This window comes from Cherax quadricarinatus, chromosome 24 (genome assembly GCF_038502225.1).
Source record: "Cherax quadricarinatus isolate ZL_2023a chromosome 24, ASM3850222v1, whole genome shotgun sequence".
NCBI classification, from domain to species: domain Eukaryota; kingdom Metazoa; phylum Arthropoda; class Malacostraca; order Decapoda; family Parastacidae; genus Cherax; species Cherax quadricarinatus.
In genome coordinates this window covers 23,430,106-23,455,725 of record NC_091315.1, presented here as the reverse complement: position 1 = coordinate 23,455,725, position 25,620 = coordinate 23,430,106, and the positions used below count along the sequence as shown (strand labels likewise).

The window sequence follows — 25,620 nt, the reverse complement described above, 5'->3', positions numbered from 1 at the left end:
ACTTGCCGTATAGCAAATTTTGGTCATAATTTGATATCGCCGTATTAGCGGAATGCCGTAAGGCAAAACGCTGTAAAGTGGGGCCCTACTGTACATCAATCTGAATGGAATATAATAAAGAATAAAGTTTCATTTTGGAGACACATTCAATCATTTTTTAGGATTTGACATGCTGTTTGAGTGTGAGTAAGGTAACATTTGTGGGGGGATTCAGTGACACTAGTTACCTCAATCTGAGTTCTGAAGTAGGAGGTACAGTGCTTACATTCAAATTATGGGTGAGAATGTTGTATTTGAACTGTGATGTCTACACATTTCTTGAAAGATGAAAATATTTCCTTCTGAAGGTGACCCTATCTTGCTGGTGGTAAAAAAAAAAAATACATTTAAAGTGCAGTCAAGGAAACAAAAATAACCAGTGATCGGTGAGGGGATGTTTACAATTCATAAAATGTAATGTCACCAAAAATTAAAAAGCTACAGTACCAAAATGTATTAAATATTAAACTTCATCATTTCTTCTTTCAACACACCAGCCGTATCCCACCGAGGCAGGATGGCCTAAAAGGAAAAACAAAAATTTCTCCTTGTAAATTTAGTAATTTATACAGGAGAAGGGGTTTAAATTTTATGACATCCTTTACAAATTAATGCATAAAAAATCATTAAGCCTTTCTTTTTTTTATCTGTACCTCAATACCAGTACCCCGTTGAATATACGTTCTTCAAGACTAAAGTTCAAGCAAATTCAAGAACAAATAAATGCAGTATCTAGTTTTGCTCTTTTTCATTCAAATTTTTAAAACTAAACATTTTTATGTAAATTTTATATTAGCAAAAACCCAAGCAGTTTGGTACATCAAATTTGTCTGTGTAGAAAACCTGCAGTACATGGCATCAATAAAATCCTTAGCATTTTTTTTATTTACTGTATCTACAACAAACAAATGTTTATAATGCAGGATATATAAAGAACTATTTTTACATTAGGTATGTTTGTAGAAATAAATAATTAACTACTAAATTAATACTATTTTTAAACACTTTTAAATGTTTTTTACACACTGGCCATCTCCAACTGAGGTAGAATGACCTGAAAAAAAAAAAAAAAAAACACTTTCATCATCATTCATTCTATGAGTCTCGCAAGAGACATGCTGACATTACAGTCCAGGTGACTCAAAACTGCAACATCCCAACCTCCTCCTCCTTTAGAGTGAAGGCTCTGTACTTCCCTACTATAGGACTCCAGTTCAGGTAATCAGTTTCCATGATTCCCTTCATAAATGATAACATGCTCACACTTTGACAGCACATCAAATCATAAAAGCCACTTGCATCTACTCACTCCTATCTAACACACTCACACACACCTGCTGGATGTTCAAACCCCCTGTACATAAAACCTCTTCCACTCCATCCCTATCAGAAAGTGCCTTTGGCAACCAATAACTAACATAACAGGCCAAATAATAAGTAATGACATTGTCATCTCAGAGAAATTAAGTTATTTAATATTTAACCTGCCTGTGTTATTTAATATCCGTTGTGCAATAAATGTAGGAAAAGTATCAGCCAAAATTTGGGTATCAGTATGCGTAAAAATTTGGTAACGTTACACAGGAGTGGAGGTAAATGGTTTTTGGGATTTGACGAGCTGTTGGGGTATGAGCAAGGTAACATTTTGTGAAGGGATTCAGGGAAACCAGTTAGCCAGACATAATCCTGGAGGTGGGAAGTACAGTGCCTGCACTCTCAAAGAGAGGCGAGGATATCTGCAGTTTGGAGGGGCATCTAAACTGTAGTATTTGCATGCCTCTAGCAAGACAGTGATAAGAGTGAATGATGGTGAAAGTGTTTCTTTTTCAGGTCACCCTATCTTAGTGAGAGACAGACAATTAAAAAAATAAATTATATATATACGTACACACACAAAAAAAAAATACAAATATATTTAAGATTAGGATAGCAAGGGGCTAGTAACCTCTTCTCCTGTATACAATACACTAAATTTAAAATGAGAAACTTTCTTTTCCTAAGTAGTAGGTTGGTCAACAGCAACCACCTAGGGAAGTACCAGTGAGTGTAAAATGAAAGCCTGTAATTGTTTTACATGATGGTAGGATTGCTGGTGCCTCATAAACATGCAAGATTTCAGGTACGTCTTGCTACTTCTACTTACACTTAGGTCACACTACACATGCATGTACAAGGATATATATACACACTCCTCTGGGTTTTCTTCTATTTTCTAGTTAGTTGTTCTTGTTCTTGTTTATTTCCTCTTATCTCCATGGGGAAGTGGAACAGAATTCTTCCTCCGTAAGCCATGCGTGTTGTAAGAGGCGACTAAAATGCCAGGAGCAAGGGGCTAGTATTCCCTTCTCCTGTATAAATTATTAAATTTAAAAAGAGAAACTTTTGTTTTTCTTTTTGGGCCACCCTGCTTCAGTGGGATACGGCCAGTTCATTGTAAGAAGAAGAAAACTTTGTTTTATTTTTAGGTCCCCCTGCCTCGGTGGGATACGGCCGGCTTATTAAAAAAATAATTAAGATTAGTTAATGCTAAAAGTAAACCAGTGCTGCACAGTAATTTTTTATGCTTTCTCTACATACTTGTGCTTGTACAAATAGTAGTGGCTCTAGATGACAGTGTAGTCTCTAGTTTATGCCTTACCATAAGTCCAGTCATGGGAATCTTCAGTGCCCAAAGTTCTCCACCGAGTTTACAGTTAATTTGCAAAGCAATCTTCTGTGTGACAGAACGTAATTTGCTATCTTGGCTTATTGTGCGAGAGTTGATGCACTGGGTCGGAAGGGCTAATTCTACACATGCAAGACGCTTCACTGCTGCGTAACGATCATCACGCTGGGTTGGGAATATAATGACTGCTATCTGCAACTGAAAGAAAGATAAAAATTTCAGTTCAACAGTTATCATTAGTAGTAGAAACAATATGAAAAAAACACATCACTGAAAATTAATGTTAATTTTCTAAATATTTCCCCAAATTAATAGTATATCTCAATGAATCAATAAATAAGCACTTGTGCACGCGCGCACACACACACAAGCTGTGAGTGTATGCACACGCACTACTACTACTATTCTACTTCTATAACTATGACTGCAACTATAACTACTGCAACTGTAACTACTGCAACTATATCTACTGCAACTATAACTACTGCAACTATAACTACAACAACTATAACTACAACTCACCCTATCACATGCCTTTTCTAAATGCACGAATAAATCGAAAACATCTTTACCTTTATCTAAATGTTGTTCACTTACATGCTCCAGTGTAAACACTTGGTCTACACATCCCCTACCATTCCTAAAGCCTCCTTGTTCATTTGAGATCCTACTCTCCATCATGCCCTTAATTCTTTCAATAACAACTCTTCCATACACTTTATCTGGTTTACTCAACAGTCTTCTTTCCCCATAATCTATATGCTCTTTTGTTCCCCTTCCCTTTATACAAAGCAGCTATGCATGCTCTCTGCCAATCCTAGATACCTTCACTTCTTTCAACCACTCCAAAACTATATTTCCATCTGCTTTTAACATTTCTGTCAGGATCCCATCAATCCCAGCTTCTTTGCCCTCTTTCATTGTAACCACAGTCTCACACACCTCCAACATTCATATCTGGCTCGACCTCACTCCTAAAGGCTGTTGTACCTCCTTGGCCAATGCATGAAATCACTGCCTCCCTTTCTAAAATCAGCAACATTTAACAGCTCAAAATATTCCTGCCATCTTTCCAATACCTCCAACTCCCCATATAATAACTCCCTTCTTCAGTCTTGAACTGTCAAATCCATTCGTTCCCTCAAATTACTGATCTCACCAGTGCTGGATTTAGGTGGTGGGGGGCCCAGGGCCTAGTTTGGTGGGGGGCCCTTGCATTAAAAAGGTCTAACTCTAATGGTTAGAAGACTTTTAAATTTCTCCTTGGAAAACTTTTGCTTCTCAATATATATACCATCCTCTTAAGATGAAGAAAATGAAACAATAAATTGGATTTATAGTGTATTTTAGCACCCTTTCGGTTCATTTGCAAGTGTAACTCAAAAGTAATCTGCAGACTTATGAGGAGTTATCTTCAATCAGATCAAATATTATAAGAGAGGTACATTCCGTGCTTTTCTGATAGAAAAGTCTCTGATGACTCCATCAAAATCCAATGAGAGCAGGATGTCAGATTCTATGCTCATGACCGTCAGGTTCACCAGCAGCCTTTGCTTCATGCTTGTTTGTAGTCGGCTCTCTACCACACTATTGTTCATATACTGACCATGATCAAGCAGTCATTCATACTGCAGTGCCCTGCACACCCAGGATGATGATGTTCTATAAGTAATCCTCACGTCATGCAGCTGATGACGTGCTCGCACTGATGATGTAACACCAGCTATCAAATGACATGACAATCCCACCACAATTCAAACTCTTGCATACATTTTCTCTCTTTGCAATCTATTCAATTCTCAGTATAATGTGTCAAAATATTTTTCAACACTTGGTGGGGGGCCCCTTCTGGTGAGGGAGGGCCCGTGGACCTGGCCCCGGGGCCCCTCCCCTAAATCCGGCCCTGGGTCTCACTCCAAGACTTTTTCTTATTCTCAGCAAAATTTGTTGACAGAACTTCACTCTCATATGCCCTCCTTTTACACTCCCTCACCACTCTCTCAACCTCTCTCTTACTTTCCATATACTCCACCATCCTTATATCACTTCTTTGTAAGAACCTCTCATATACTAACTTTTTCTCCCTTACCACTTTGTTTTACCTCATTACTCCACCAATCACTCTTCTTCTCTCCTGCACTCAACCATTTATATCCACAAACTTTTGCCGCACACTAACACAGCATTCTTAAATCTGCCCCATACCTCCTTAACCTCCTTGTTACCTATACTCTCACTAGTGATGTATATCAGAGATCATTTAAAATGTTGTGTTAGACAAAATATAAGATTAGAAGCAGCGGACACAGAATCTGTTTGGCTACAGTTTCACGAAGGTCATGACAAATTAATTTTGGGTGTGATTTGTAGGCCCCCAAATCTTGATAGGGAGTACAGTAATCTGCTATGGGACGAAATTCCTAAGGTGTCTAGATATGAAAATGTCTGTGTTAATGGGAGATTTTAACTTTAGACAAATTAATTGGAACAATACGACAGGAAATCTTGAGTCTAGTAACTTTCTTGATATGATTCAGGATTGCTTCTTAAAACAGTTTGTGACAAAACCAACTAGAGGAAACAATCTGCTAGACTTAGTTCTTGCCGACAAGGAATCACTAATTAATAATCTTGAGGTTAATGATGAGCTTGAGGAGAATGATCACAAGTTATTTAGTTTCAATATATCATGGAATTACCTAAATAACTGCAATCAAGTCTCTGTCCCAGACTTCCGCTTGGCCAATTTCATGGGACTGAGAAATTACTTGGGTAAGCTAAATTGGAACGACCTGACTATGGATCAGGTAGGTGGTGTTGGTTGCAAATATGATGTTTTTCAGAGCATAGTTTTAGCTGTCCAGACAATTTATGTTCCAAGTAGGAAAATTAGATCAGCCAAAAATGATCCCAAATAGATAAACAACAGATTAAAACATCTTACCTGGTGAAAAGAGAGGCATATATAGGCATATCAGAAGAGGAGAGGGGCAGTTAAGAAATCAATATATTTAATTAAAGAGAGAAATAAAAAAGGGAATAAGAAAAGCTAAAAGAGATTATGAGGCTAAAGTGGCAAGGGATTCGAAGATTAAACCAAAAAAGTTTCTCTCAGGTATATAGAAGTAAGACTAGGGACAAGATTGGCATACTCAATAGTAAATCAGGTCATTGACAGTGACAAGGAAATGTGAGAAATTTTTAACTCTTATTTCCTCTCAGTTTTTATGCAGGAAGATACTAGCGAAATTCCAGAAATTATTAATTATGTTGAAAAGGACGATAATAAACTATGCACAATTAGGGTAAATAGTGACATGGTCCTCAGACAAATAGAGAAATTAAAACCGAACAAATCCCCAGGCCTTGATGAACTGTTTGCAGGGTTTTAAAGGAATGTAAAGAGAAGTTTAGCAAACCTTTGGCTAGTCTTTTCAACATATCACTACAAACTAGCATAGTACCAGACAAGTGGAAATTAGCAAATGTAATACCTATTTACAAAGCAGAAGACAGGTCCTCAGCTTTGATCTACAGACCAATAAGCCTTACTTCCATAGTGGGAAAATTTATGGAATCAATAACTGCTGAGGCAATTCATAGCCATCTGGAAAGGCATAAATTGATTAATGAATCTCAGCACAGTTTTACGAAGAGGCATTCCTGAATTATGAATTTACCAACTTTTTTCCACCAAGTTATTTGAGGAGGCAGATCATGGTAATGAATATGATATTGTGTATATGGACTTCAGTAAGGCTTTTGATAGAGTTCTACATCAGAGGCTACTGAGGAAAATTAAGGCACACTGAACAGGAGTAGAAATTTTTTCCTGGATAGAGGCATGGCTGACAGATAGGCAGCAGAGAGTTTGTATCAATGGGGAGAAATCAGAGTGGGGGCATGTCACAAGTGGTGTTCACAGGGGTCAGTGTTGGATCCTTTGTTGCTCACAATTTATATAAACGATATTGATGAGGGAATATATAGCGACATAAGCAAATTTGCTGATGACACCATAACAGGTTGCCTAAGTCATTCATTCATTTTGGGCCACCCCACCTCAGTGGGATATGGCTGGTGCGTTGAAAGAAAGAAAACTTGCAAGATTTCATGTACGTCTTACTACTTCTACTTACACTTAGGTCACACTACACATGCATGTACAAGCATATATATATATATATATATATATACATATACACACACCCCTCTGGGTTTTCTTCTATTTTCTAGTCAGTTGTTCTTATCTCCATGGGGAAGTAGAACAGAATTCTTCCTCCGTAAGACATTAGAGCACTCCAGGAAGATTTGAATAGGCTGATGCAGTGATCGGAGAAGTGGCAGATGCAGTTTAATATAGACAAATGCAAAGCTCTAAACACTGGACAAGAAAATAACCATGCCACATATAAACTAAATAATGTAGATCTTAATATTACTGACTGCAAAAATGATTTGGGAGTTATGGTTAGTAGCAATCTAAAACCAAGACAACAGTGCATAAGTGTTTGCAATAAAACAAACAGAATCCTTGGCTTGGGGAGGAGCTGCATCATATGTTCGAGAAAATATTAACTGTTGCACAAAAACAGGCATAAAAATAGATGGAACAGTAACAGAATCTGTTTGGGTAGAGTTTGTAGAAGGTCAAGAAAAGCTAATTCTAGCTATAATATACCGACCTCCAGGCTTGGATCACGATAGAGGGAGACTTCTTTGGGACGAAATTGTTAGGGCTTCTGGACACAAATACAGAGTGATAGTAGGGGATTTTAACTTTAGTCAAATTGACTGGAATTCTTTGACCAGTAATCTAGAGTCCAGTGACTTTATGGAAACAGTTCAGGACTGTTTTCTGAAGCAGTGTGTAACAAAGCCTACCAGGGGTAATAATTTGCTAGACCTAGTCTTGTCAAATACGGAAACACTCGTAAATAATCTGGAGATCACTGAAGAGCTTGGCGCAAGTGACCACAAATCCATCACTTTTAGCATTAACTTGGAATAAAAGAATAATGATAATACGGTAAAAATCCCTGATTTTTGTTCTGCCCATTATAATGGACTTAGGGAACACCTGTCAAATCTCGATTGGGGTTATCTAGCTAATGATTTTATTGACGATGATCATACTTATGATTATGAAGGAATCTGCATTTATGATTTTTTTCTTAATAATGTACACCATGCTCAGAGTATATACATTCCCCAGAGAGAAATTAAGTCTAATAATAATGATCCCAAATGGATTAACAGGAGGCTAAAGCATCTATTAGGGGAGAAAAGGGGAATTTATAGGCACATCAGAAGAGGAGAGGTTAACCTTACTGACCAATATGTTCAGCTTAAAAGAGAAGTAAAAAAGGGGATTAGAAAGTATAAACGTGACTATGAAATTAGAGTTGCTAATGAATCAAAGACTAATCCAAAGGGGTTCTTTCAAGTGTATAGGACGAAGGTGAAGGAAAAAGTAGGGCCTCTGAAAATTGGGAATGACAGATGACGGATAACGAACTGGAAATGTGTTCCTTATTTAATGACTATTTTTTGTCAGTTTTTACACAGGAAGATGTAAATGAGATTCCAGTAATTAACAATTATTTAGTTCCTGATGAATTTAAATTAACTAATATTACTGTCATGAGGGACATGGTTATTAAACAGATAGACAAACTGAAGCAAAATAAGTCCCCGGGACCCAATGAGTTGTTTTCCAGGGTACTTAAGGAATGCAAGATGGAGCTTAGTCAGCCATTAATAAGTGTATTTAATGCGTCCATCCTTACCGGTGTTGTGCCAAAGTTGTGGAAGATGGCTAATGTGGTTCCTATATTCAAATCAGGGGATAAGTCCACTCCTTCAAATTACCATCCAATAAGCCTGACATCTATGGTGGGCAAATTATTAGAATCAGTTATAGCTGACATTATTAGAAGTCACCTTGAAGAGCATAATTTGATTAATGAATCCCAGCATGGGTTCACAAGAAGTTGTTCCTGCCTGACAAATTTACTGACGTTCTTCAATAGAACATTTGAGGCAGTGGACAGTGATAAAGAATATGATATTGTTTATTTGGATTTTAGTAAAGACTTCAATAGAGTACCTCACAAGAGACTCTTAAGGGAAGTGCCAGCTCATGGTATAGGAGGTAAAGTTCTAGCATGGATAGAGGCATGGCTTACCAATAGAAAGCAGAGAGTAACAGAAGTTCAAATGTTATTTTACAGCTCTATACCTCACTAGTGAGACCTCATTTGGATTATGCTGCTCAGTTTTGGTCTCCTTACTACAGGATGGATATAGATTCATTGGAGAACATACAGAGAAGAAGGACTAAAATGATTTACTGTGTAAGGAATCTCCCATATGAAGATAGACTTAAAGCCTTAAATCTCCACTCTCTGATGAGACGTAGAGTGAGGGAAGATATCATTGAAGTGTATAAGTGGATGACGGGCATGAACAAAGGTGATATTGGTAAAGTGAGGGTGTCGAACCAGGTAAGAACCAGAAATAATGGATTTAAGTTGTCTAGGACCTTGGGTAGCTTCAAAGAGAGATTGGACAAATATATGAGTGGGAGGGGCTCAGTTTGATTGGTGTCACTGGGTACAGGAGTAAATTCTTGGGTAGCTTTGGGTAGAGGTCATTTTGATAGCGACCTGCCTTGCATGGGCCAGTAGACCTTCTGCAGTGTTCCTCCATTCTTATGTTCTTATATCAAGGAGCATAAATAATAGGGGTCCCCAGGTTGTTCTTCAACTTTATATATCTTTGGTTAGGCCTCATTTAGATTATGCTGCACAGTTCTGGTCACCATATTACAGAATGGATATTAATGCACTGGAAAACGTGAAAAGGAGGATGACAAAGTTGTTCCCACTTACCAGAAATCTTCCCTATGAGGATAGACATATGGCCCTGAATCTGCACTCTCTAGAAAGGCATAGAATTAGAGGTGATATGATTGAGGTGTATAAATGGTTGGTAGACAGCAACCGCCCACAGAGGTACTACCATCCTGCCAAGTGAGTGTAAAATGGAAACCTGTAATTGTTTTACATGATGGTAGGATTGCTGGTGTCCTTTTTTCTGTCTCATAAACATGCAAGATTTCAGGTACGTCTTGTACTTCTACTTACACTTAGGTCACACTACACATACATATACAAGCATATATATACACACCCCTCTGGGTTTTCTGCTATTTTCTTTCTAGTTCTTGTTCTTGTTTATTTCCTCTTATCACCATGGGGAAGTGGAACAGAATTCTTCCTCCGTAAGCTATGCGTGTCGTAAGAGGCAACTAAAATGCCGGGAGCAAGGGGCTAGTAACCCCTTCTCCTGCATATATTACTAAATTTAAAAGGAAAAACTTTTGTTTTTCCTTTTGGGCCACCCCACCTCAGTGGGATATGGCTGGTGCGTTGAAAGAAAGAAAACTTGCAAGATTTCATGTACGTCTTACTACTTCTACTTACACTTAGGTCACACTACACATGCATGTACAAGCATATATATATATATATACATATACACACACCCCTCTGGGTTTTCTTCTATTTTCTAGTCAGTTGTTCTTATCTCCATGGGGAAGTAGAACAGAATTCTTCCTCCGTAAGGCATGCATGTTGTAAGAGGTGACTAAAATGCCAGGAGCAAGGGGGGTTAATAACCCCTTCTCCTGTATACATTACTGAAGTTAAAAAGAGATACTTTTTTTTTCTTTTTGGGCCACCCTGCTTTGGTGGGATATGACCAGTTTGTTGAAAGAAGAAAATGGAAAACAGGAATAAATAAAGGGAATGAAAATAGCATGCTAAAAATATCTAGCCAAGGCAGGACTTGCAGCAATAGTTTTAAGTTGGAAAAATTCAGATTCAGGAAGGATATAGGAAAGCACTGATTTGGTAACAGAGTTATGGATGAGTGGAACAAACTCCCAAGTACCATCATAGAAGCTGAGATGGTGTGTAGTTTTAAAAATAGGTTAGATATATATACATGAGTGGGTGCAAGTTGGACCTGACTAGCCTGTGCTAATAGGTCTGATGCCATGCCCCTTCCTTAAGTGGATGTGACCTGACCTGACTAGGTGGGTCACTGGTTTAAGCCAGGAGGTGACTTGGACCTGCCTTGCATGGGCTAGTAGCCCTGCTGTAGTGTTCCTTCCTTCTTATGTTCTTAGCCTATCTCCTCCATCCTCTTACTCGGTGATGCCATTCTCCTTGTACCCCATCTACCTCTCACTCTCACTGTAGCTGCAACTAAATAATGATCTGATATACATGTTGCCCCTCTATACACATGCACATCCAGAAGTCTTCCCGTCAACCTTTCATTCACCAATACATAGTCCAACAAACTACTGTAATTATGCCCTATAAACATCTTATACTTATTTATCCTCTTTGTCTTAAAATATGTATTACTATCAAACCTCTTTCTATACAAAGTTCAAAGGCCCCCATTATCATTTATTACTGGCACCCTAAAATTACCTACTACACACTCTACAACAGTCTCTCCCACTTTAGCATTTAGGCCCCCCACCACAATTACTCTCCCACTTGATTCAAAATTCCCTAAACACTCATTTAACATTTCCCCAAATCTCTCGCTCTTCTCTTCAAGTGCATAACACTTATTGTAACCCACTTTTCACATCTGACCCTTATTATAATCCACAGAACAGAATTTAATCCTATGCACTCTACTTCAAAGTACACAATACTTTTGCCACACAGCCAATCCCTGAATAAGTATAGGCTCAGAGCCAAAGCTAGGTGTTGTATCCCCATACCCCGAAACACCAGGCTTATGATAAGTTATTTTGTCTCATCCCGCCACATGCACTAAACCTCGAAAGAGATTTTAAAATGCTTAACAATTCGCAAACGAATAAACTAATTTACAAACATTTTCTCTCAGTCCAGAACAGGATTCAAACCTGCACATTCTGCATCAGAGTACACAGTATTTTCGCCACACAGCTAGACCCTGAATAGGTATGGATGCCTAGCTGAAGCAAGGCATTGCATTCACATAACCTTTAGCACCAGGCTTGTGATAAGTTATTTCAGCTGCATCAAAATAAGCAATGAGTGTACTTTTGAAATATATATCAAGGACAATATTAGTAAAGCTGGGCAAAATGAACACACAGAGAGCTTCCAAAATGTCAAAGAGTATGCAACAACTACATCCACATTATAGACATTACTGCATATCTCTTATCATCTGCTTGCAAAGCCAATAAGAAAATTACAGAGTAAAAGAAAAAAAACAATTATTTAACTAAATATGCTTCTGAACGATAGCTTAAAACTAATTCATTAAAACCTCCAATTTTTAGTCTAGATATACCCTTTCCTCAAATTACACTCATCAACCATACTCCAATGTAATTTACATTACACTTTAAAAAATACTAAATTACCCACCATATTACCTTGTCATGATAGAAATGCTTTAAGCTGTTTACATAGCTTTCAATTTTGTCATCAGATAGTTGAATCGTTTGTGGCTCCCCAACACGGATACCCATGTTGAGGGTAACTTGCTTAAACATTGCAACAAATTTCTGGGAAACATATTTATCTCTAGGACAGAAAAGAATCGACCAGCATCCTGACTGAAGATCGACCTGAAGAGAAAATTACAGTATGGTAAACTTTAAAAAAAAAAAAAAGGCTAATAGGGGTGTCTGCTCTAACAGAATGTTAAAAATAGTAAAAAAAAAAAAAGTGTATTACTGTAGTGTATACCTAATATAGTAATGAACACACAATTTTCATATACGTACAATGGACCCTCAGTTATCGGCTGTAATCCTTTCCAGAAGGTCAGCCTAAAATCGAAATGGCCGAAAACTGAAATAATATTTCCCATAAGAATTAATGTAAATCCAATTAATCCATTTCAAACACCCAAATATTAACAAAAACTACATTTTTTTAAAGATTAACTATAGTTTTACATACACAAAACAATGAGAACTAAATAAAATGACTAATGAAATGGATAAATGAACATTTGAATCCAATTCATTCTAATGAGGACATTAGAGCACTCCAGGATGATTTGAATAGACTGACGCAATGGTCGGAGAAGTGGCAGATGCAGTTAAATATAGACAAACTGCAAAGTTCTAAATGTTGGACAGTTAAATAACCATGCCACATATAAACTAAATAATGTAGATCTTAATACTACCGACTGCGAAAAGGATTTAGGAGTTCTGGTTAGCAGTAACCTAAAACCAAGACAACAGTGCATTAGTGTTTGCAATAAAGCTAACAGAATTCTTGGCTTCATACCTAGAAGTATAAATAATAGAAGTCCTCAGGTTGTTCTTCAACTCTATATATCCTTGGTTAGGCCTCATTTAGACTATGCTGCTCAGTTCTAGTCACCGTACTACAGAATGGATATAAATGCTCTGGAAAACGTACAAAGGAGGATGACAAAGATGATCCCATGTATCAGAAATCTTCCCTATGAGGATAGACTGAAGGCCCTGAATCTGCACTCTCTCAAAAGGCGTAGAATTAGGGGGGATATGATCGAGGTGTATAAATGGAAAACAGGAATAAATAAAGGGGATGTAAATAGTGTGCTGAAAATTTCCAGCCAAGACAGGACTCGCAGCAATGGTTTCAAGTTGGAAAAATTCAGATTCAGGAAGGATATAGGAAAGCACTGGTTTGGTAATAGAGTTGTGGATGAGTGGAACAAGCTCCCAAGTACAGTTATTGAGGCTAAAACGTTGTGTAGTTTTAAAAATAGGTTAGATAAATACATGAGTGGGTATGGGAGGGTGTGAGTTGGACCTGACTAGCTTGTGCTGCTGGGTCTGGAACAGTACTCCATCCTTGAGTGGGGATGACCAGACAGGGTGGGTCATTGGGATAATCCGGGGGGTGGGTCACTGGTCTAATCCAGGGGGGGGGAGGGACATGGACCTGCTCCGCATGGGTCAGTAGGCCTGTTGCAGTGTTCCTTCTTTCTTATGTTCTTATTGAAGAGTCTTGTTGGTGTAGAGGTGAGAAGCGGGAGGGAGGTGAGTTTAAAGTTTGAAGACAGGACAAAATGCTTAAATATGACGCAATTATCAACTCCACAGCTTATTTATCTATTACAATTCATCTAATATGACATAATAAACAATATTAATAACATAGAGACATGATATATACTCTAGAATGAATAACATATGTCATTATGTATGTGAGGACTGGTGGTGGTGTTGTTGTTGTTGGGTTTATAAGGGACACTGATAGCATAAGCTGTACATATAGTGGTGGTGGTGGCAGCTCTGCTACCACCACTGTTCACACTGAAACAATGTACATAATTTATAAACAAGAAATATTTACACTTTATAAAAAAGAAATATTTGCACTTACTGTATCTTGGAGGAGATGCTGGCATTGGTTTAGGGTGGTGGAAGATAGGCAGGGCAGCGTATATTGTCAGTGGCCCTATATACCTCCAACAACACTGGAGGAGTCAGTTTCGTGTCATCCTTTTTCTATCGATTAATTGCTTAACTTAATTGCTATATTGTTAATGCTACACTTTATCGCTGGCTGGCACTATAGCACCAGCCAGCTAGCGTTATATCACTGAATCACTGAAGGAGGCACATTCTCCCCTCTCTCTTCCTCCTTCACTATCGGATGGATGTGTCCAATACGGCCGATAACCAGGATAAAACTTCGGCCAAAAAAAAGGGCGATAACCAAATTGGCCGATATCTGGAACAGCCGATAACCGAGGGTTCACTGTATACTGAAAAAAGCATTAAAAATAAAGGAGTCAAAAATACAATTTAACCAGTGGATTTTGCCTATAATTTTAAAAGTCCATTATATCAGGGTCTGTTATATCAAGGGTTTACTGTACCGTTGTGTATCATGGCTTTTGCATAATAATAGCATATATTAATCCATCTGCATAGTGTCAAACAGACCAGTACTATAATTAAATGCATTCTTTAACCCTTAAACTGTCCAAACATAGATCTACGTTTTTTCAACATTTGAAATATGTAAAAAAACGTAGAGATTCTTTTTTTTTTTTTACATTTGAAAAAGTGTAAAAAAAACTTTGATCTATGTTTTCTTTTGTTATATTTGAAAATACTATGTAAAAAAATGTAGATCTACTTTTGGAGCACTACACATGAGAACGTAGATCTGTTTGGACAGTTTAAGGGTTAATCCTCTTCAACCATTCGCTATACTACATCAGAAAATCTCTACAGAAGTACAGACTACCAATTACAACCAAAAAATGAACAACATAATAACTCTTCTGTGGCTGAGAAGGACCACAATGTTGATAAAAATAATAAAGTTGCAAAGATATAAGCAAGGTGAAAAGCCAAGGAAACAAACTGATTTGTTTGTTCTGGGTCAAACTAGAGATATGAACTGCATGGAGCTGAATAAATCAGAATCTATGGTCACGTTATTTTTTTTATTTTTTTATTAACACACTGGCCGATTCCCACCAAGGCAGGGTGGCCCGAAAAAGAAAAACTTTCACCATCATTCACTCCATCACTGCCTTGCCAGAAGGGTGCTTTACACTACAGTTTTTAAACTGCAAAATTAACACCCCTCCTTCAGAGTGCAGGCACTGTACTTCCCACTTGAATACAACAAAGTCTCATTTAGACTCCATGATGAGGCCTCAATAAGGAAGTTCACAGCTGACCTAGAGACTGTTGACTGGCCTACAGAATTCTCCAAGGCCAATGGTATTGATGACTGGACAGACATTTTTCTTAACAAATTACTTACACTATACAACAAACATTGTCCTATAAAAACGAAACAGATCACAAACAAACGGCTTCGTTGCCCATGGCTAACCAGCACCATTCTGAAATCCATTGACAAGAAACACCAATATGAAAAGCAATATAGACAGGGCTTAATACACAAAGATATTCTTAAACGCTATTCATCAGTTCTCACCAAAGTAATAAAGAAAGCTAAACAACTATACTACTCCAGTAGATTCACAGACACTAGAGGAGATATAAAAAAGACCTGGAAAATACTCTCTCAGATTCTAGGAACTCACAAACTTAAAAAAACCAAGAATATTGTCCTAACTAAACCTAATGAAACACCACTACATCCCACTGACACAGCTAACAAGATAAACGACTTCTTCTCAACCATAGGATCTAATGTCGCCAATAAAATCCCACATACCAATGCCCATGCCGGGGACTACCTAGATGGGAATTTCCCAAATTCCTTCTATCTTGCACATACTGAGCCCACGGAAGTCACTGAGATTATAGTCACTTAAAAATAACTCAGGGAATCTGTCTCATGTCCCACCATTACTGTACAAGCGAGCGGCCCATGTCCTTTTGCATGCTATTTCATTACTTTTTAACAAGTCACTAGAAACTAGCACCTTCCCGAAACTACTCAAGATGGCAAGGGTTACACCAATACATAAAGGTGGTGACCCTACAGACTTAAACAACTATAGGCCAATATCAAACTTACCATTGCTATCCAAAATCTGAGAAACTTGTGCACAGGAGACTATATTCATTTATAACGGCACAAAACATACTCAACGCCTGCCAATTTGGATTCAGGAAAAATAAAAGCACTAATGATGCAATTATAAAAATGCTAGATCTGCTTTACACAGCATTGGAAAATAAGGAATATCCACTAGGAATTTTTATTGACCTAAAAAAAGCTTTTGACACAGTAGACCACGACATCCTACTCCACAAACTTGACCATTACGGTATAAGAGGCCATGCGCTTGCTTATTTCAAATCTTACCTTACTAATAGGTATCAGTATGTCACCATTAAAGACACAGCATCAACAACACGGCCACTTGATACTGGAGTTCCACAGGGAAGTGTCCTTGGTCCCCTGCTCTTCCTCATATACATCAATGATCTTCCAAACGTATCCCAACACCTGAAACCCATTCTCTTTGCTGACGACACGACTTATGTCATCTCTCACCCTAATCTTGCCACCCTCAACACCATTGTTAACGAGGAGCTGATCAAAATATCGACTTGGATGACAGCCAATAAACTTACGCTTAACACTGACAAAACCTACTATATTATGTTTGGTAGCAGAGCAGGAGATGCACAAATTAACATTAAGATTGACAACACTCTAATTACCAGACATAATGAGGGCAAATTCCTAGGCCTATACCTTGACAACAACCTGAATTTCAGCACCCATATCCAACACATAACCAAAAAAGTATCCAAAACGGATGGGATCCTCTCCAAGATACGATACTACGTGCCGCAAAATGCCCTTCTCACACTATACTACTCACTTATTTATCCATACCTCACCTATGCTATTTGTGCTTGAGGATCAACTGCAGCAACACACCTAAAGCCAATAATAACCCAACAAAAAGCTGCAGTAAGAATAATCACCAAATCCCATCCCTGGCAACACACCCCCCCACTCTTCATAGATCTAAACTTACTCCCTGTTCAGTACATCCACACTTACTACTGTGCAATCTACATCTACAGGACCTTAAACTCCAATATCAACCTTGACCTAAAATGCTTTCTTGATAGTTGTGACAGAACCCACAGGCATAACACCAGACACAAACATCTCTACGACATTCCCCGTGTCCGACTAAACCTTTACAAAAATTCAATGTATGTCAAAGGCCCTAAAATCTGGAACACCCTACCTGAGAACTCTAGAACTGCAGACACATTCACCACCTTCAAAACTACCATTAGAAAACATCTTATCTCCCTGATACACCCCGTCAACTAACTACACGAATACCACCTGGTGGTTCACACTTACACTCACTCACCCATTTGACCATAAACAGAAATATTAATCTCAATCTTAAAATAATGAATCCTGTGATACTCCAATACTGAAACTATGTACTGTGCCAAAACAAAAGCATTCACATTGCTAAACTCACAAACTAGTATTTAGTCACTTAGCCATAATACCAACTTACCTCATAATTTGTAATATTTTAAAATTAAGAATTAAACTAAGTCTGCCCGAAATGCCTAGCCATGCTAGGTGTTCTAGTGGTACATTCTGTAATCATTATTTTACTACATGTAAACCACACAATAACCAAATTCTGTAAACTCAGCATTGTAATCCTTATAGAGAATAAACTTTAAATTGAATTGAATTGAATTGAATCTCCAGGACTCAAGTCCGGCCTGCCGGTTTCCCTGAATCCCTTCATGAATGTTACTTTGCTCACACTCCAACAGCACGTCAAGTATTGAAAACCGTTTGTCTCCATTCACTCCTATCAAACACGCTCACGCATGCCTCCTGGAAGTCCAAGCCCCTCGCACACAAAACTTCCTTTACCCCCTCCCTCCAACCTTTCCTAGGCCGACCCCTACCCCGCCTTCCTTCCACTACAGACTGATACACTCTTGAAGTCATTCCGTTTTGCTTCATTCTCTCTACATTTCCGAACCACCACTATACTCTCATACATTCCCCTCTTTGCTTCCAAGGACAAAGTTCTTTGTCTCCACAGACTCCTAAGTGCACCGCTCACCCTTTTCCCCTCATCAATTCTATGATTCACCTCATCTTTCATAGACCCATCCGCTGACACGTCCACTCCCAAATATCTGAATACATTCACCTCCTCCATACTCTCCCCCTCCAATCTGATATCCAATCTTTCATCACTTAATCATTTTGTTATCCTCATAACCTTACCCTTTCCTGTATTCACTTTTAATTTTCTTCTTTTACATACCCTACCAAATTCATCCACCAACCTCTGCAACTTCTCTTCAGAATCTCCCAAGAGCACATTATCTATGGTTGAATTAAGCTTAAAATAAGAAAATCTGCAAAAAAAGACTTATAGTTTGAGTCCTAGCAAATTTTGCAGTTGGCCTAAAAATAAGTGCTTATTTCTATCTGTGCCACAATATTGCACAGTCTAATTTAATGGCTTTATAAAAACCACTTTAAAAATGCATTTACAATCTCTTGGATGGTATCTAAGAATTCATACAGGCAATGAATAATTGCCACCCAATAGATGTAAGGTACCAATTTTACAATCTGTTAATAAAATCATCTAAGCATCACAATAACTCACAGGAGTAATGACTTTCTCCCTACATGCATCCCGTCCCCAGTCTGCTATCTCTGAGCCAGGTACTTCACGACAACCAAAGAAGATGGTCTCAGGAGGTAACACACGACCATCCAATGCAACAGCATTATCTTCCAGCCTCAAACCCCAGTCAGCCAGAACTTGGCAGGCTTCTCGGTTACCTGTAACAGTGTAAATCCTTTTATTCATGCAATGAAATCCATAACTTGTATAAACACTTAAAAAGCTAATACCAAAACAAGGTGGACCCTCCAAAAAAAACCATCTTAGCATCCTTTTAAAGTAACATTTTTGAAAGCTATTTACTGAGAAACAACTTCCCATATAAATTCATTCATACTACAGTGGACCCTCAACCAACGGCATTAATCCATTCCAGAGGGCTTGCTGTTGGTCGAAATTGCAGTTGGTTGAGTTAAATTTCCCCATAAGAATTAATGGAAATAGAATTAATCCGTTACTGACATCCCAAAGTCTGAAATTTTTTTTTTTTTACATGAAATATACATTTCCTTATATGGAAAGGAATGTGACATGCAAAATAAACAATAATTAAATACCACTTACCTTTATTGTGGAGTTGTTGATGAGTGACGTGGCAGCAGCAGGGGAGATTCAGGATTGTCTATTGCTTGGAAGGAGAAACCCCTTCCATAAAGACTTCAGGTACCAAGTTCTTTGGTGGGGTTACCTTCCTTCTTGGTTTTTAATGCCACTAGGACCAGCTTGAAAATCACTGGACCACCCTCTACCACCATCACAACCAGTACTACCCTCTACCACCATCACAACCAGTACCACCCTCTACCACCATCACAACCAGTACCACCCTCTACCACCATCACAACTAGTACCACCTTCTACCACCATCACAACCACTACCACCCTCTACCACCATCACAACCACTACCACCCTCTACCACCATCACAACCACTACCACCCTCTACCACCATCACTACCACCCTCTATTACCATCACAACCACTACCACCCTCTACCACCATCACTACCACCCTCTACCACCATCACTACCACCCTCTATTACCATCACAACCACTACCACCCTCTACCACCATCACAACCACTACCACCCTCTACCACCATCACTACCACCCTCTACCACCATAACTACCATCCTCTACTACCATCACTACCACCACTTTTGTATTTTTCTACAAACTTTTTCTTGAATTCTATCGTGTTTCTCATATCCTTTACCAAAGGGCTGGCTCTAGAAGCTTTTGTGGGGTCCATGGTGGCTTATTTAGCAGTTACAAGCACTAAAAACATTGGAATAATCCAAAATGTATGGGAGGCACACGTGGAAACCAACAACAGCTTGTAAACAATGGCACCCTGACTCTTGGAGTGGCTGGGCACACATCGACAGGTTCCAGACGAACGTCGTCGGTTAGGTTTTTCACTGTTGGTTAAGGCATTTTTTCTACGGCAAAAAGTGCCATTAGATGAAATTGCCATTACTTAATGCCGCCGTTAGTTGAGGGTCGACTGTAATTATATTATTATATATTTATGGGATTCATGCAGAGAGGATGGAGAGGGATAGATGGAGAACGTATAAATCCAGGGTGTAGGGTAGGAGGAAAGAAGCTCATCCCTGGGACAGTAGGAGGGAGGAGGTACAAGAGGTTTGAGTTTTAGAGGCTTGAGTATCCAGCAGGCTTGTGAGAATGTTAGACAGGGCTAAGTGGAGATTAGTAGTTTTTAATGAACTTGCTTTTGGAGTGCAAGCAGGGTAACTTTTATGAAGGGATTTAGGGAAACCAGTTAGTTGAACTTGAGTCCTGGAGGTGGAAAAGGCAGTGCCTGCACTTTGAAGGAAGAGTAGGGATGTTGCAGTCAGAGCGTAATCTGACTGTGATGTCAGCATACTTCTGGAAAAAACACAAATGAGTGAATGTTGGTGATTGTATTTTCTTCTTGGGTTACTCTGTCTTCACAGGAGAGAGCTGTTGAGTTAAAGAAAAAGAAAAAGCTAATGGGGAAGTGATAAGCCCAATTCAATCATGTGAGGCAGTGAGAAGAAAACTGACAAACTCACCAGCAAATGGAAAAAACCATATGGAGTGAAAATTTCATTTTCTATAAATAAATGTTCATCACTTAGGTAGTAGGGTGGTAGACAACCAACCAGGGAGGTACTACCGTCCTGCCAAGTGAGTGTAAAACGAAAGCCTGTAATTGTTTTACATGATGGAAGGATTGTTGGTGTCCTTTTTTCTGTCTCATAAACATGCAAGATTTCAGGTATATCTTGCTACTTCTACTTACACTTAGGTCACACTACACATACATTTTTTTTTTTTTTTTTCAACAAGTCGGCCGTCTCCCACCGAGGCAGGGTGACCCAAAAAAGAAAGAAAATCCCCAAAAAGAAAATACTTTCATCATCATTCAACACTTTCACCACAATCACACATTATCACTGTTTTTGCAGAGGTGCTCAGAATGCAACAGTTTAGAAGTATATACGTATAAAGATACACAACATATCCCTCCAAACTGCCAATATCCCAAACCCCTCCATTAAAGTGCAGGCATTGTACTTCCAATTTCCAGGACTCAAGTCCGACTATATGAGAATAACCGGTTTCCCTGAATCCCTTCACTAAATATTACCCTGCTCACACTCCAACAGATCGTCAGGTCCCAAGTACCATTCGTCACCATTCACTCCTATCTAACACGCTCACGCACACTTGCTGGAAGTCCAAGCCCCTCGCCCACAAAACCTCCTTTACCCCCTCTCTCCAACCCTTTCAAGGATGACCCCTACCCCGCCTTCCTTCCCCTATAGATTTACATGCTTTCCATGTCATTCTACTTTGATCCATTCTCTCTAAATGAACAAACCACCTCAACAACCCCTCTTCTGCCCTCTGACTAATACTTTTATTAACTTCACACCTTTTTCTAATTTCCACACTCCGTATTTTCTGCATAATATTTACACCACACATTGCCCTTAAACAGGACATCTCCACTGCCTCCAACCGTCTCCTCGCTGCTGCATTTACCACCCAAGCTTCACATCCATATAAGAGTGTTGGTACTACTATACTTTCATACATTCATAAATTCCCATTTTGAATGTGATTCCCCAAAATTTAATCCCACCCCTCTCCCGAACACCCTAGCATTTACTTCTTTTACAACCCCATCTATAAATATATTAAACAACCATGGTGACATTACACATCCCTGTCTAAGACCTACTTTTACCGGGAAGTAGTCTCCCTCTCTTCTACACACCCTAACCTGAGCCTCACTATCCTCATAAAAACTCTTTACAGCATTTAGTAACTTACCACCTATTCCATATACTTGCAACATCTGCCACATTGCTCCTCTATCCACTCTATCATATGCCTTTTCTAAATCCATAAATGCAATAAAAACTTCCCTACCTTTATTTAAATACTGTTCACATATATGCTTCAATGTAAACAATTATAACCCTACCATACACTTTTCCTGGTATACTCAGTAAACTTATTCCTCTATAATTTTTACAATCTCTTTTGTCCCCTTTCCCTTTATATAAAGGGACTATACATGCTCTCTGCCAATCCCTAGGTACCTTCCCCTCTTTCATACATTTATTAAACAAAAGTACCAACCACTCCAACACTATATCCCCCCCTGCTTTTAACATTTCTGTCATGATCCCATCAGTTCCAGCTGCTTTACCCCCTTTCATTCTCCGTAATGCCTCACGTACCTTCCCCACACTTACATTCTGCTCTTCTTCACTCCTAAAAGATGGTATACCTCCCTGGCCAGTGCATGAAATTACCGCCTCCCTTTCTACCTCAACATTTAAAAGTTCCTCAAAATATTCTCGCCATCTACCTAATACCTCCCTCTCCCCATCTACTAACTCCCCTACTCTGTTTTTAACTGACAAATCCATACTTTCCCTAGGCTTTCTTAACTTGTTTAACTCACTCCAAAATTTTTTCTTATTTTCATTAAAATTTCTTGACAGTGCCTCTCCCACTCTATCATCTGCTCTCCTTTTGCACTCTCTCACCACTCTCTTCACCTTTCTTTTACTCCCCATATATTCTGCTCTTCTCATAACACTTCTGCTATGTAAAAACCTCTCATAAGCTACCTTTTTCTCTTTTATCACACCCTTCACTTCACCATTCCACCAATCACTCCTCTGTCCTCCTGCCCCCACCCTCCTATAACCACCAACTTCTGCCCCACATTCTAATACTGCATTTTTAAAACTATTCCATCCCTCTTCAATCCCCCCACTACTCATCTTTGCACTAGCCCACCTTTCTGCCAATAGTCGCTTATATCTCACCCGAACTTCCTCCTCCCTTAGTTTATACACTTTCGCCTACCTCTTACTTGTTGTTGCCACCTTCCTCTTGTCCCATCTACCTCTTACTCTAACTGTAGCTACAACTAAATAATGATCCGATATATCAGTTGCCCCTCTATAAACATGTACATCCTGGAGCCTACCCATTAACCTTTTATCCACCAATACATAATCTAACAAACTACTTTCATTACGTGCTACATCATACCTTGTATATTTATTTATCCTCTTTTTCATAAAATATGTATTACTTATTACCAAATCTCTTTCTACACATAGCTCAATTAAAGGCTCCCCATTTACATTTACCCCTGGCACCCCAAATTTACCTACTACTCCCTCCAGTGTGCACAGTATAAAAGTATATAAAGTATATAATGTGGTCAGTGTGCACAGTATAAAAAAAATCCTGCAGCACACAGTGCATGAGAAAAAAAAAACTCCTACCGGGTTTTTGCTTTAAAACAGCGACTTTGCAGTGTATTTTCATATGCTATTTATGGTTGTATTCTAGTTTTCCTGGTCTCATTTTATAGAATGGAAGACATGTTACAGAAATTGAGGTGATATTGACTGATTTCAAAATGAAAAGTACCTCAAAATTGAGCTCAAAGTAGCAGAAATGTTCAATTTTTGCCAAAGTTCAAAAGTAAACAAATCATGCCACACGTCCAATACACGTCAACTGGCGAGTCTGATATTCTTTCACAAGTGCGCTGATATTATATAAGCCATTTCTACACTAATGCAGTACTCTGCATAACAGCAAATCTTCTATTTTTTGTGAGAATAAAAATTCAAAGTGGAAAGCAAAAGAAATGTAAGAGAGGCCTGGGGATGTGACTAATGAACAGAAAAATTTTTATTGTAGTGCCAGGAATGTCTGTCTTGTTTATTCTGGACCCTATTTGGAAATTGGGATCTTTTGAAATTTGTGTGAAATTGGCAAAATTGCCAATTTCTGACCACCTTACTGGATAGATGAAATCAGTAAATGGGTGGTTTCTTGTACTCATTCGATAGAAAAAATGGAGCTCCAGCGAAATATTTATGATTTTTGTCGACTGGTACATTGGAATTGGCCGAAAATAGAACTCAAAGTGGGTGAAATTGCCGATGCGTAAATATCGTCAAGACTGGTAACTTCGCAAGAGCATAATTCCGTAAGTTTTCCTTCAAATTTCATACTTTTGGTGTTATTATGATCGGGAAAAGATTCTTTATCATTTCATAAGAAAATTTTTTTTTTTTTTTTTTTTTTTTTTTGAAAATTTTCCGACCCTGAGAACAAGTTTAGGAGAGGGCCTGCCGACCCTGAAAGGTTTAAAAAGATGCATTCATAGTAATTTTTAAAAAGCAAAAGCATAGCTTAAATTATTCTTTTAGTGAAAGGCCATCCACTTACTATTGACATTTTTTACAAACGCACGTAGAGATGCTTGCCGCACTGTTGGTGTGAGCCGAGTGTGCTGTGCAATGTCTTTCATCACACGAAAGTCAGAGCGCATGTCATCTGTCAGACCAGTCATGTAGCTTAATTCTGGAATCAAGCATATGAACCCCTTTGAACCCTGTTGGATAAAGAGTATACTGATTATAAATATAAAGTACATACAGTATTGTTCTGTATAGGTAGTATACAACAAACACACACCTGGAGTGACCAGATCCTAGGACTGAAACAATTCCAATAAAATATTGTAGTGTTTGCATTTTGTCTTTTTCCAAAAACCTGTCACTACTTTCCTCCTTAAACAAAGTGGCCATATCACACTGAAGCATAGTGGCCCAAAAAGGAAAACAAAAGTTTCTCATTTTAACATTAGTAATGTATACAGGAGGTGTTACTAGTATCTTGCTCCTGGCATTTTAGTAGCCTCTTACGACACGCATGGCTTACAGAGGAAGAATTCTGTTCCACTACCCCATGGACATAAGAGGAAATAAACAAGAACAAGAACTAGTAAGAAAATAGAAGAAAACGCAGAGGGGTGTGTGTATATACTGTATATGTACCAGCATGTGTAGTGTGACCTAAGTGTAAGTAGAAGTAGCAAGACTTACCTGAAATCTCCTGTATTTTTTTGTTTGTTTGTTTTTTAACACATCGGCCATCTCCCACTGAGGCAGGGTGACCCAAAAACAAAGAAAACCCTAAAAAGAAAAAAACTTTCATCATTCAATTTTTCACCATCACTCATACATAATCACTGTTTTTGCAGAGGTGCTCAGAAATGACAGTTTACACGTCCCTCCAAACTGTCAATATCCCAAACCCTTCTTTAAAAGTGTAGGCACTGCACTTCTCATTTCCAGGACTCAAGTCTGGCTAACCGGTTTCCCTAATTCCCTTCACAAAATATTACCCTACACACACTCCAACAGC

General features: G+C 38.5%; 1 protein-coding gene across 5 annotated transcripts in view; it reads right to left on the bottom strand.

The window, feature by feature from the left end:
• LOC128690747 (piwi-like protein Ago3) overlaps positions 1 to 25,620 on the bottom strand; it is a 122,025-nt gene that overhangs the window by 34,738 nt on the left and 61,667 nt on the right. For 4 of the 5 annotated variants that reach the window (XM_070088265.1, XM_070088267.1, XM_070088266.1 and 1 more), the window contains 4 exons: positions 24,640 to 24,805; positions 18,857 to 19,035; positions 12,162 to 12,356; positions 2,678 to 2,902 (listed from right to left, as the gene is read on the bottom strand). In XM_070088265.1, the coding sequence (XP_069944366.1) occupies positions 2,678 to 2,902; positions 12,162 to 12,356; positions 18,857 to 19,035; positions 24,640 to 24,805 (765 nt within the window). The remainder of the gene's footprint in view (positions 1 to 2,677; positions 2,903 to 12,161; positions 12,357 to 18,856; positions 19,036 to 24,639; positions 24,806 to 25,620) is intronic. The other variant, XM_070088268.1, reaches the window with a different exon arrangement.